The 14,011-nt window shown below is 40.5% G+C and overlaps 1 protein-coding gene across 2 annotated transcripts in view; it reads left to right on the plus strand.

Moving 5' to 3' along the window:
- Nucleotides 1–14,011, plus strand: part of fpgs (folylpolyglutamate synthase) — a 28,292-nt gene that overhangs the window by 5,807 nt on the left and 8,474 nt on the right. For both annotated transcript variants that reach the window (XM_050052886.1, XM_050052887.1), the window contains exons 5-12: nt 3,111–3,225; nt 6,150–6,227; nt 6,559–6,620; nt 8,270–8,372; nt 9,559–9,636; nt 9,776–9,923; nt 11,403–11,483; nt 11,956–12,106. In XM_050052886.1, coding sequence (XP_049908843.1) covers nt 3,111–3,225; nt 6,150–6,227; nt 6,559–6,620; nt 8,270–8,372; nt 9,559–9,636; nt 9,776–9,923; nt 11,403–11,483; nt 11,956–12,106 — 816 coding nt within the window. The remainder of the gene's footprint in view (nt 1–3,110; nt 3,226–6,149; nt 6,228–6,558; nt 6,621–8,269; nt 8,373–9,558; nt 9,637–9,775; nt 9,924–11,402; nt 11,484–11,955; nt 12,107–14,011) is intronic.

Genomic DNA, 14,011 nt, shown 5'->3' on the forward strand with positions numbered 1-14,011 from the left:
TTAATTAATAAATACAGTGTGAATAAAGATTACATAACATAAAAATAACTGCAGTCTTTGTTATTTGATAGCCGCTTAAATTAAACAATTTTTATAGGGCAAGTAAAAACTGACTTCGGGCAAGTAGATCTCTGACCAACTTGCCCGACCGGGCAAGTGAAAAAAAACCTTAGCGTTGAACCCTGAGCTATAGCACCCAGCGGCAGTATTAACACTCCCAAATCGGAGTAACAGGTGTTCTTCCTGTTCTACCTGTTCTCGCTGATGCTGCATGAATGCAGCATATGCTTGGGATTATGTGAGGTCACTGAACTCCATGCACCAATAAGAATGATTGATAAAGGTGTAATTTATCCCACCCTAGCAGGTGCAACAAAACATGAGAGTGACTATGCCAATGAAATACTGTTGGCACTCACCCACACACTCCTGAGATGAGCTGTAATCATTAATCCAAATAATGTTAAATCACCTGTGTGGTTAGACCGTTACTGTGCAGGTTCTTTAAAAAGCAGCCATTGAGAAGAAATGTCAGAACACTAAAAACTGCTTATAGTGATCAAAAAGCTGGAGACAGAATTGTTCCGATACAAATGCTGTGTAAATAATTAGCATATAGTAATCAAGATGTCGTGTCATACATGAAAGGACCCAAGGGGAATGCACTGTCTGCACACTGAAATCACAACAGGAAAAAGAAAACAATTTTCTCTCAGTCAAAAACATAGTCTCTTTGAAGCTTAAGACAGCTAGAATGTCCACAGGTGGTCGAAGCCGCCCTCATGACGTAGGTTGATAATGCCTATTATATCCCTGTTATAAAACAGCTGTAGTGTACTTTGAACCAGTCAGCAAAATTTAGTTAATAGCTAAGCTGTCTGTTTTCATTACTTTAATTCATATAGTAAACATATAAAAGTCAATTAGATGGTAATCTGCACAAGAAATGGAAAAAAAACAAGGAAAAAAATTAGTTACAATAATCATCCACTTATAGTGATCGATTTGACTTGGACAGACATGACACCACTTTATGCGGTTTCCACTGTAAAACCATCGTCAGGTCTCTACTGTACAGCAGACTGCTCTTAGCTTTTAGTTATTTTTTGCTCTGTTTTGCGGATTGAGTCTTCTATCATGAATAAATCCTTTTAATGGCGTTCTGAACCCCCTCCTATTCGTTCTTGAATCACGTTACATTTCTCTCACAAAATCCAGGCTATCACCCCACAGCAGGTTCTCTACAGAAGAGACACCACCATATTGTTGATAGAAAGCTGTCCAACATAGCTACAGGAACTAAAATGGAATGGGGTTTAGGATGGATCAAGATTTTCTTTGCTTTGCCTTTTATTTGATAGAGTTACAGAAACACAAGAATAGAGCGGAATAAGATATCAAACTGTCGACATTGCGGTCACGTGGCAAAAGTCCCAAACCACTCATCCACCAGGATATCCCAGGGTTGGTCAGTTTAAACCCAGACAGGCCTGGATGAGGATCAGTTCTTTGAACACCTTGCTTTTAGATGACAACCTGTTCAAGACACACAAGAAATCCAAAACTAGCTGTTAGTTGATATCAGCCACATGTTAAGGTGGGTCTAACTTCAATACAGATAATTATCCAAATACACATTATCACTAATGAATATGGAATAAAAAAGCAATTTTTGAAACACATTGAAGTGTTTCTTTATCTGTACTTGTCCACTCAAATTATTATAATTATTCTTCCCAGTTTGCTCATTTAGATTCTGAAAATATTTTCTCTGTAGCCTGTGCATCCTACCTTTGGCATTCTGAAGTTTAAAGGTCATTATGCAAAACAGTGCTCAAAGCTTGGGTTAAGCAATATATGAATACTTAAAGGGGTACTTTGCTGATTTTTCAACCAGCTTTTTATCATAATAATGTGGGTAGTATGTGTAAAAGAACTGTAGTAATCTTCCCTCCATCTAACCAGTGCCTAGATCTCCCTGCTCCCCTCCCAGCCAAACTCCACCGGATGATACATTTTGCTGGCACTCCCAGCTGTTATTCAAACTACAGGCTGTACTTAAGCATATTCGTATTGCCCACCACCCTTGCTGCCACCACAAACAGAGTATAGAAGGTGTTCAAGAGACGGACCCACCCCTCTCTCTCTCTGTCTCTGTCTCTCAAACTCCAACCAAAACTAATCAAATGTGTTGATCAAATAAAAACCAAGGTTCTATGACTGTACCGCCTATTTCTCACCCAAAATGTTTTCAGAAATATATTTTAGTGTTGTTTAGCTGCAATACGAGAGTTTTTGAAGAGATAGTCGGCACCATACTGCTTCCTGCATAGTGAAAACGGAGGCTCAAAAAACTGAGATCAAATGGTAAAACTAAGCAGTGCTGAGATATATAAGATTTTGTTATTGTGTTGCCTCTTTCTCACCTTAAATGTTTTCAGAAAAATGTAAATAAAAATTGCTATTGTAATGCTCTTGAGAAAAAGTGAATGCTGCAGTCCTTTTCCTCTGTTTTCTTTGGTCATTAATACCATTTTCAAAAGTATTTGCATCTTTCTACTGCATTGACACCTCACTTTTATGAAAAGACCATCTTTCCAGCAGTGAAATTATATTATTTTAACAATACTGTGGTATGGCTTGTTTTTAAGTTATTCATTCCTTCACATCACCCAGCTACACTGGAAGCCCACTTCCACAGTAAAACATGAGGCTAACTTCCTCAACAGTACTGATAATAATCAATACATTTTGTACTTTGTAATCCATTAGTTCGATCACCTAGTAAAGATCCTTGCAGGTAAAAATAGAGAAATAGTCTGAGTAGCCTGGAAAAAACAATCAGTGGCAGGTGGAGAGACTGAGCATGTTTCCTTGTAGAGTATACTGTTTAACATCATGTATCATTACATACATTTAATTTAGAATACTATACATGGACACATTCATTTTGAGATAGAACATCGTTCTAATAACAAAATTCATAATTACATGTGTAATGCAGATTTAACATCTATATTGATGCACTTTGCCAAGGTATTTATTTTCTTATACTCAGCCAGTGAAAAGTGGCTTAACAACCTCTTTTGATGTTTATTTTCTGGTCGTAGTTCCCCACATTTGGTACAAGTCAGGGAGAGGATCCGAATCAACGGACAGCCCATTGGAAAAGAGCTCTTCACTAAATACTTCTGGCAGGTTTATGGACGGCTGGATGAAACTAAGGTAGGTCATGGCAAAGATGCATAGTTTTAAAACACAGCTCTTTAACTGGTTTCTAACTGAAAATGGACTGGTTGGACAGAAACCTGACTGCCAGAATAATCATGGCTACTCATTGAATTCATTAAATGATTCAACAGATTAATCTTTAATCAGCTGTCCTAAAAGTGACAGCTGGCATTCTGAGGAGTGATGTCTGTGGCATTTTATCTGACTGTGCGTCCTGTTTGTATTCCCAGCCTGAGTAGAGCTTCAGCCTGGATTATCACTGTCACAGGTTGTAATTCAGTCAGTAGAAAATAAGACTCCTCATGTCCGGATGAGCATGACCCTCATGTGACAGTGTGCTTTATCACATTACCAGCGGTCAGTGTGCAGTTTGACTCATTAAGGAGGCTTTCACATCAGGGCCCCAGGCCCGGAGCAGAGTGCACTTGACCACAAAGTCCAGAGCATTTGATTAGTGTGAACACTGTGTACACTTACAGTTACGTTGAGCTGCGGTTATAGCTCGACTGGGCCATTCAATTGGACTACTGCCCTTGTCCCGGTATACAAGCACAGTAGGGGAATTGATTTATTGACCGAAGTATGTCTGACTCTGCTACAATAGGTGGTGATAGCCCAGGACAGCAACTGTGGAGCATGTGCAGAGTGCCTCAGCCAGTTTGGGTCCGATTGACTGTATACATGCAGGAGTAAACAATAGTAGCAGTGTTTCCCCTACCATTACATAAGGGGGGCGCTGACTGGCAGGGGAGTGGAAACTGCCCCGGCAGTCATACTCAGGCGTGGTATGAATCAATCGTACCTAATATGAAGGCGCCCTGAATGCTTCAGACACATTTGGTCAGTCATTTTAAAAAATCATGCCATTTAGAAGTGACACAGCTCTGAGATAATCAAAGAATTGTGAAAATGACTGTATTTACTGTAATTGGAAATGGGACATTTGAGCAGTTACAATGATGGATGGACTGTCCATTCACAAGTTTACTCCAGTTGGGTGTTCTTTTATGAGTGCACAGAGCTATAAATACATCTGACACATTATCAGTGTTTAAAGTCGATATGTGGAATGTGTCAGCACACAGTTGCCGTTCATCAGACACAGAGTAACATAAGCATTCATTTGAAGTTGTGTCTCAGGTTATCCACCTGATGGTTAGATAGTCCAATATTAACTGGCCTTTCAGCTCTGTTTGGGCCTCTATCATCTCCTGAGGGAAATATTTGACTCTCTAGCTGCTAAATGCTCCGCTATGTTCACTAGCTAGTCGCTGACTGTGTCTGTCTGGGTGCTTGACAGCAAGTGTACTGTTGGTTTATCAGTGCTTTTTCACCAAACACATCCGTGGCTTAAAAAAAAAAGAGTGCAGAGAGTTATACTGCTTCTTTCATCAAAATTGGGGTATGAATGTGCATTTTTTTGTAACACAACTTGTCACGTTTGATGTCATATGTACAGTGATAAAAGTACAACACTCACTAGCAACATTCAGTGTCTGGCGGATCTGCTTCTATGCTTTTCTATCTTTGTTGTGATGGTTTCTGTCTGACACATCATACAGTAGCTAAATGAGCAGTAGTGACGTCACCAGCGCCTTTGGAGGCCAGCGAAATTGTTAGGTTGTTTAGTCCTGGGGAGCCCTTCGTAAAAAAAAGCTCTTCCAGTGCTGTTTTCAATTATGTCCTGCAGGTTTTGTTTCTACGACAACAATATCTTGACACTAATTTTAGCTAGGTAGCTAATGTAATGCTACATTAACAGAAGGATGACTACACAGTTAACAAGCTTACAAAGCGCGTGGTGATAAACATTCACTGTTCGGCGGATCTGCTCCCACTAACAAGCATTTGTGTCTTTGCTGTGACAGTGGACAGCTGGTCTAGCTGAAGAAGTGGTAGTGATGTCACCAGCACCTTTCTGAAAACTTCAGAGATATTCAACTAGAAGCGCTCGGAGAGGCTGCACAAAAAAAGCCAAAGCGCTCTGAAAAACACAGGTGGATGCAGCGCTCTGTCTTTAAGTGGCCGTCTGCATCTGTATACACTCTCTTCATTGGGAACAATTAATAAAAGATGGTGGCGCTTAAGAAAAAAATGCTATGCAGACACATGCCCTTATGATGGTTACTTCTTTTTATATCCCTTACTTTTTCAGTCTCTCTATCAAACTTGGTGCCGGCTAATTTGGATTGATTTTTGAGCACTGCTTAGATGGAGACGGGCGGTATTTTGTAGCTGTGTCTCATTGCATTGTGCCAGCAAAGGGGCTAAATTTAGAGTGTCCACTTGGTTGTCATATTTCCATCACTTCCAATCAGACCTGGAGCCGATAAATACCTGTGACTACTTCAGAGTCATTTGACGCGCGATCGAATGCCAATTGTATCTTTTCCTGTTTAATAAAAAAAGCCAGATGTTGGGTGTTGGTGAGTTTTTTGTGCAGTGGGATTGGGGCTTTTGCTAAACAGTGAAGATGTGGGCTGTAAAACTAAAATGCTGAATGCTGAAAGTAACCTCTGAAGAGCTGAGGGGAATGATCATTCTCTGTATTCATCACTACAAACGCCCTTCACATTAGACAGTCATTTGACCTGTTGTTTATATGAATATATTGATCTGTGCAATTTTAAAGCACCATGTGTTGAATTTGAAACTTAGTTTTTGACGCAGTGGTGCTTTCACAAAGACACTGGCACTGAGATGAATAAGCTGAAAGCAAAGCGATAGACTACAGGACTGTTCTTTCTACAAACAAGAACATATTCTAGCGGAATTTTTTCTAAGGTGCTGTAGTCAGAAATATTCTACACTTAAAAGCATTAACTGGTATTAACCTAGCATTACTGGTATATATTTCTATTTGCATAGAAACTTCGCAAACAAATGATATAGTAACTCTATTTCTTTAACCTCTTCAGGCTGCTCATGGAGGGACGATGCCGGCATACTTTCGTTTCCTCACCATCTTGGCCTTTCATGTGTTTCTTCAGGAGAAGGTACGCTGGCACACAAAAAAATAGGAACTCAGTGTTTCTAGGGGATAACACATATACATAAGAAGAAAACTTTTCATCAGAGATGAGTCATTCTGGCTGTTTGTTTTCACTCGTGTGCAGTGTCACAAAAGCTTGAAGACTGTCCAAAATGGAGAAGGTTCCTCTTGGTAAATGTCCTGGCGTTATGGCCTGTAATTGTTGAAATGTTTTGTCAGTGTCAGTGTGTTTGATCGAAAGACTGATCAACTGACATCACCATTCGCAAGCCGGTGAGCAGGGCAAAAAGTGTTACTATTTTGCCTGATTTAAAACAACTGTGTTCTTTGTTCAGGTGGATTTAGCTGTAATTGAAGTTGGGATTGGTGGAGCATATGACTGCACCAACATCATAAGGTAAGACTCAGTATTTATGATGTGACTGTAATTTGCTCACCTCTTTACTTTCTACATCACAAATTACATTTAACTTTGATATCCATTTGTTGTAAAATGACTCAAGTTTCAGAGCAGAGGACAAATCAAACACTTGTGATCAAAGACTGTCTGTTAAAGAGCATTAATATCTTACATATTAGAGAATGACACTTTAGCTTTGGTTGTGCGTGACTGAATTGATCAGTCGATCCATCAGAGCTGATCAGATGAGATTGATGGATGAGCTTTTTGTCAGTGGAAGCAAACTTAGACCCAGCGCAATGAACGGCTAGGTTTCACTTTCACTGCGCCTGGTGTTCTGCTGCTCCGTCTGTGGCCAGACTACACACGCACTTTGAGAGTGTGGAGCAATAAATAACCGAGCAGTATACATATTCCAATAGCGCATCCGATGAACAGTTCGGCTCCAAAAATAGAAAATCAAAATGTGGTGGTAGATGTTATAATTGTGGTGGGCTACCACAAATAAATGAATGTGTGGGAAACCTGATGTTGGAGCCCTTAAAATTTGGTACAACACCAGTCTAACACTGTATATTAGCAGTTGGTTAAATAAAGGTTAAATAAAAATAAATATTAGCAGAAAATATTGAAACATCCATATTTTTACACTTAAGGGGATTGCCTGAGGCTCCAAAACCACTCATTTTGTCCTTTTTCCATTTTCAAGGGCCAGTAATGAAAAATATAACATCTGCTTGCCTGTCAATCATTTGAATCTGATGCACACTGTTATACCTGTGCCCCTACCAAATGTCATTGCTTTAGGAGTTATATTTATGAAGATATTGAACCCCAAAAATGGCTTTGTTGAAGTGTACAAAAATAACAGACTTCCCAACTAAATCGGCAAAAACCTAGGCAGTTCTTAGAATTTAGCAAAATATCCTACAGAATTTTAATTTTCAGTGTCAAACCACATACAACAAGAGAAAAAAAATCTAAATGTGCACTTTTTGTTTTATCCATGAATATCAGTAGATCTCCACAACAGATACAGATGCAAACTTGAAGGTGAAATTGGATGTAGAGGCTTCTTTAAGGAATACTTCACCTCACAAATGACCATTTGTGAATGAATTACTCACCCTATATTACGTGGAACACATAAAGAAAACTTTGTTTTAGCCCTCCACAGTGAACTAAGAATCCAAAAAATGAGAAAATTGTTGATGAATTGGAGTAAAAGGGGACTGAGTTTAACAAAAGCAAAATTATATCAAAACATCTTTTTTTAACTCACCCAACTCGTGCAGTAAAATCTAAGTCTCATTTATCTAGTTGTATACTTTGTACTGTCCAGAGAGAGAAACTTAATATATGCTCTCTTCAGAGCCAAACTCCATTGACAAAAACAGTAATTTTACCTCTCTGTACACAGGAGCTTCTGGTCTACTACCACCACGATCAGTTTGTTTGTGTTGTGTGACTTTGGTATTTTAAAGGGTTAGATCGGATTCACCAAGTCACATTGTTGCTTAGCAAGATGCTTTATGACCACCTGTAGTTACTGATATACTGTCACCATAAAGTTGTGTTTTTACTTTATCAGAGTTGTAATAAAATTTGACCAGTGCCTTTTCTTCTCTTTGTTTGTGTTTACATAGGAGGCCGTGGGTGTGTGGCATCTCCTCCCTGGGTATAGACCACACTCAGATTCTTGGAGACACCATAGAAAAGATCGCCTGGCAAAAAGGAGGCATCTTTAAGGTAGGGATGCACGCGATTAGACATTTAAACAATTAAACGTCCGCCCCCTCACTAGTCGGCACCAGAAACATTAGTTGGTTCAACCAATTAGTGTTTTATTAATGTACAATGCCGCTTAACTGTCATGCAGCCACCCGCCACTAGTGGGTACTACAGATCCATAAGACAGCAGTCCCCCCTTCCCGCGGTAATGCTCAAGTTGACTGGAGTTTTAAAATGGCATGGTGGGAAATAAGAGAGATGTCCTCTTGCAAAACCAGCACGGTTTGGCAGTACTACATGGCGCAAAATGCCTCTCAGTTCAGCCGAAATTTAATTCTGATTTAGATATTGTTTTATTAACTTTAAAGTGAATTGCTATCATTTTTGTCGGATAATCTGCAAGGTTCAATGTGCCCCACATTTCAGAGGCAATTTATTTATTTTAGATGTTATTTTAGTGGTTCACATTTATACCGCACAGCACAAAGTGTCTCATACTTAAGTGCCGTTTAGAATCCGACATGGTTGTTGAAGATTGTGATTAAAGGCTTCAAAGGGCTCTTAGTGCACACAATATATTTTGACTTTTGACGTTTTCTGAGTGTTTTCCTTTTTTTAGACTAGTTGACTAGTCTTAATTTAAATTTTCGTTTAGTCGTCAGGGAAATTAGTCGTCAGGAATATCCCTACTTCAAGTTATGTTGGGTGTAAACATCAGTAATGTGTCCCTGTTATTGGACTATTTCAGCATTTTGTGCTTTCAGCTTAATTGTACAGTCTTCATCAGCAGATGGGATTTGCTCTGTTGTCATGGAGATAGAAATGATGTTGAATGTTTAGTTGTTGATGTAGTCATGTAGCCACGATTTTTAGTAGAACCCAGCCGCTTAGATCTCCATGAAAACTGAGCAAACTCCATCCACTGAGGAAGACAGAGATTTGTTTCGAAATTCCAGTAAAAGCTTGCAAGAAGACCTTGAGTTAAGTATTTTTTGTTAGTTTGTTTGGGATTTTTTTGTTTTTTATTTGTGAAACCACTATTTTCAAGGTTAAGAAAAAACATAAGATGTGCATTGGAATTATAGATTTCTTCATACTTGAATTAAGATTCAAGTTCTTTCAAATAAAATTACTCATTATAAAGTATTAGTCTACTTCTCCTCTGCTCTGTCATCTCACTGGCTGTAAATGATGTTTTTTCCAGCCTGGTGTTCCGGCCTTTACAGTCAGACAGCCAGAAGACGCCATGGCTATGCTCAGGAACAGGGCCAAAGAGATCAGAGTAAGTGATCATTCAGACTAATGCAGTATTTTCAGTCAGGAATTGCTCAATGAAATGTCCCTGGGTGAATTAAGCTTTAAATAATATCTGTCCTCTGGCTGCTCAGTTTTCTGTAATGCAGTCTGACCTGTTGTTGTAGTGTCCTCTGTGGGTGTGTCCAGAGCTAGAGGACTACAAGGCAGACTGTGGACCTTTGCGTCTGGGTCTGGCAGGGCAGCATCAGCGCTCAAACGCCTCCCTGGCTCTCCAGCTGAGTCACACTTGGCTGCAGAAAAGATGCCTGCCAGGTAGGATGGGTTGTCTACTAACATTTAAACTCTATCGGTTCAAATGAGAGGCTACCACTCTGTGGATCAGGACAAATCTTTTTGGTGTGGCTACCATTACAACTTGTTGTGTAAATTTGGTAGCAATTTATGTTGGTCTCAAGACTGAATAAATGCCTGAATCACTTTCATATTAAACAGCAATTTGGCTGGGTTAGACATAAAGACCACAGCAGCACAGGTTAAATATAAAGAGATTAAACACATGCCTTGGTCCACCTTTTTAGAAACACTATAATAGATGTGTTTCTCAATTGTCATAACTTAGTTATGAAATACAAAATAACTTCATCAACTTATAAAACATCGCAAAAGGGACAGTTCACCTCAGTGTCAAAAACGTATATTTTCCTCTCACCTTAGCTGCTATGCATCAATCTAGATTGTTTTGGTGTGAGTTGCTGAGTGTTGGTGATATCGTCCATACAGATGTCTGCCCTCTCTCCAATATAATGAAACTAGATGGCACTCTGCTTGTGGTGCTCAAAGCACCAAAAAAAATACATCTGGAAAAACTCAACAGCAATGTCTCTCTCCAGAAATCATGACCCAGTTACTCAAGATAATCCACAGACCTTGTTGTGAGCAGTTTCACAAAGGAGCTGTTTTCTCTCTTCCGAACTACAACCGCCAACCGCATGCAGAAGGAAATATGCACCTACTGCTAGCTCACCTAGCACTACTGAGCTAGCTAATGCTACAGCTTAGCCGAGGAGGTTGCCATTATTGTTTACCTCTCGGTCGGTCACCAGCACAAACCTGTTGTCCATGAGTAGATGCACGCTTCCTTCTGCGCAGTCATTCGGGAGGCAGTTGTAGTTTGGTAGAAAATAGAAGAAAAAAAAGAAAATAGTTCCTACATGAAACTGCTCACAATACGGTCTGTGCATTATCTTGAGTTACCACATTATGATTTCTGGAAAGAGACATTTCTGTTAAGCTTTTCAAAAAAAAAAAATGGCATTTTGAGCACAACATGCTGAGTGCCATCTAGTTCCATTAGAATGGAGAAAGGGCAGACATCTCTACGACCGATATCTCCAACACTCTGCAACTCGCACCAAAACGTTCTATACTTATAAAAAGCAGAACAGGTAAGAGGAAAAATATGTGTTTTTGATTTTAGGTGAACTGTCCTTTTAATGAGCCAATGTTGTTCTTGAGATTCTTCTCAAATCAGATCAGGCTGTAAAAATAATTTCCTGCCTCACTGTGTTGGGCAAAAGAAAGTTAAAGTAAACCCCTTGTGCAGTCACAGTTAACCAGGTGCTAAATATCATGTAAGTATTGTGGCACTTTCTGTAAATGTCCTGTAATGTCTAAAAAACAGCCATAACTGACACCTGTGTGTGTGAATGGGGAAACAAAACACAAACAGACATCAGTGTTGTGTTTTCCATGTCTGAAAAGTTTTCACAGCAACATGTCCTCTCTCAACAGTTAAAAGCTTTCCCTCCACCACTGTTGAGACTAGGGGACTGCAGGCGACTTCCTTCAAGCCCAGCCCCATCATGGTAAAAGGTGAGTCCTAAAGAACAATCAGTCACTGTCAAAATTAGATCAGGATGAAGATCATTCCTATGCTGCGCTGTAGATCTCTGACTGAGCTAATTCAATACTTCAACATAAAACAATTAAAATTAACAGTCAGGAGTAAACAGCCAATGCACACATTTGGGCTTCTGCAAACATGAATGTTTCTGTAACATTAGCAGCAAATAAGCAAAATCAGTTTGACTTGAAATCCATCCACCTGATAAAAAAGTACGTCACTGTGCAGCCAAGAACAACCACAGCTGACATCTTGATTATGTAAAAACATCCTGTCCTGTTTCTGTGATGAATACACAGTAAAACTCTTCGAATGTCAGAGAGCCTCAGTGCTACTGGTAGTTGTGATCGTTGTAAATCAGGATTTATAGAAATCCAACATTTAACAGTTAGCAGGCTTAATGTGACATCATCCAGTGAGGTTATGTGTGTTTTGTCTCAGGGCTGGCCGACACGGAGTGGCCCGGGAGGAATCAGACTCTGAAACATGGACCAGTCACCTACTTCTTGGATGGAGCTCACACCATGCGCAGTATGCAGGCCTGTGTAAACTGGTTCAAAGAGACTGCAGCCCAGCATGAAAGGAATGCAAGGTGAACAGCACTTCTTATGACATGAAATGTTCTAGCATCCATCAAGCAGCTCGATGCGACCATACAGTGCTCACTGCTAATAACATAAGAGTCACTTTACACACAGTTATTACAGAAGTAGCTCACAGTGCTGAGCCTGGCAGTATCACATCAGAGAATATACGTGTACACCTTTTCAGCAGTCATGGGCTGGCTTGGTTTGGCGAAGGCCATCAGCCCAGCATGGCAGGGATTTGCATTTCTATTACAAGAGGGCTACTGACTTGAAGGTGTATTTAACTGATGATGGCTTGTCTTGGGTGATTACGTTTTAAAGCTGCATGCTGATAAACGGCTAAAGCCCCCTGTTATTTTTGCTGCATGTGTTGTCCACAGCAGGGCAGGTAAAAGAAGTTTACATGTTGGCAGTGAGCTGTTTGCAGAGGTGCAGTAAGAGCCTGTTGTCTGCAGCTCTTCATCAACATCTCACTGTGACTGTTTCTGCCTGGACTCTTCCTCCCTGCAGTATTATTAGACTTGCCTTTATTGAAGAAAAGCTGCTAACAGAGTTCCGCTAATTCAGTGATAAACACATTTGATTTCCTAAAGATTCTTCACAATAAAAGTCCCTTGTTATTTTGTTATGTAAAAACTTTTATTGTGAAGCAGCAAAATAAGGAAATGCTGAGTTTTTGAGCAGCAACTTCACACAACTTCTAATACGGTGGATAGCAAACATAAAGCAATAAAATAAAGCAGATATCTTAAGTAAAAACAGGACACAGGGTTCAAATAAGGAGAGAAACTAAACTCCAAACCACAGAGATTCAGTTAGAATCTACAAAAGTACCGAGAGCTGAGCACACAGAGACTTTTAAAAAAGCACTTCTCTCTGGTCTCGCGCAGACAGAGGTGAGTAGTCTCGCAACACACACGGCTTGTTTGTGGGGGAGAAGCAAGGTCGTCGGGGGTTGCCTGCTGTCAGCAGGACATCACAACTACCTGCTTGAGGCTTGTGGACCTACTCTCGAGAGGGTCCATCTCTGGTGCAGCTCTGCGTGGCATGGCACGTCTAAAGCCTAGTTCACATTACACGATTTTCACCGTGATTTTGACGTCGCAAAGGATCTTGAGAGCCACCTTGGGTTGGAGTAGAATCGGCAGATAGTCTGCCACGACGAGTCCTCATGTGTGAACAAGCCTACGAGCAAGTCGCCCCCTCATCTGTGACTGGGACTGGATATCTGGCATGCTAGTAAACTGGAGAAGCCTGACACGACTGACAAAGAGCATCAGCCAATGAGAGGCAGGATACGTCCCACGTCAGCACGCAGGAGGACGGAAGAAATGTGAGGAGGACAAGCCGCAGGGTTGCCACTTGCCAGGTCCACTGATGAGCCGCGACTTAGGGCTTGTTTCTAAAGTGGAGTTGCTTATTTGGGCTTGCTCTCTAAACGTCACCTCCTCTCTGTGTATGTCTGTCTAATAAGTTATTTAAACACATGATAGTAGGGGTGCACGATAACTATCGGGCCGATAACAGGAAATTATTACGTCACTCCGATAAGTCCGATAACATGACGAATAGCCCCGATAACATATATAATTTTGTCAGCACGGCAGTGCCCCACTCCCACTATGAGACCTGAATGGCCTGCAGTGAATGCTGCGTTCAAGTGACGTCGGCATAATCAGAAAAACTCTTTCTGACTGGGAAAATTCAAGAATACCCCCTCATGTCGGNTGAGACCTGAATGGCCTGCAGTGAATGCTGCGTTCAAGTGACGTCGGCATAATCAGAAAAACTCTTTCTGACTGGGAAAATTCAAGAATACCCCCTCATGTCGGAAAACAACTCGTTAAGTCAGTCAAAATTTCACACAGACGCGCACACTCTCTCTCACACACACGCACACACACACAGAT

This window comes from Epinephelus moara, chromosome 9 (genome assembly GCF_006386435.1).
Source record: "Epinephelus moara isolate mb chromosome 9, YSFRI_EMoa_1.0, whole genome shotgun sequence".
In the NCBI taxonomy this organism is placed as follows: Eukaryota; Metazoa; Chordata; class Actinopteri; order Perciformes; family Serranidae; genus Epinephelus; species Epinephelus moara.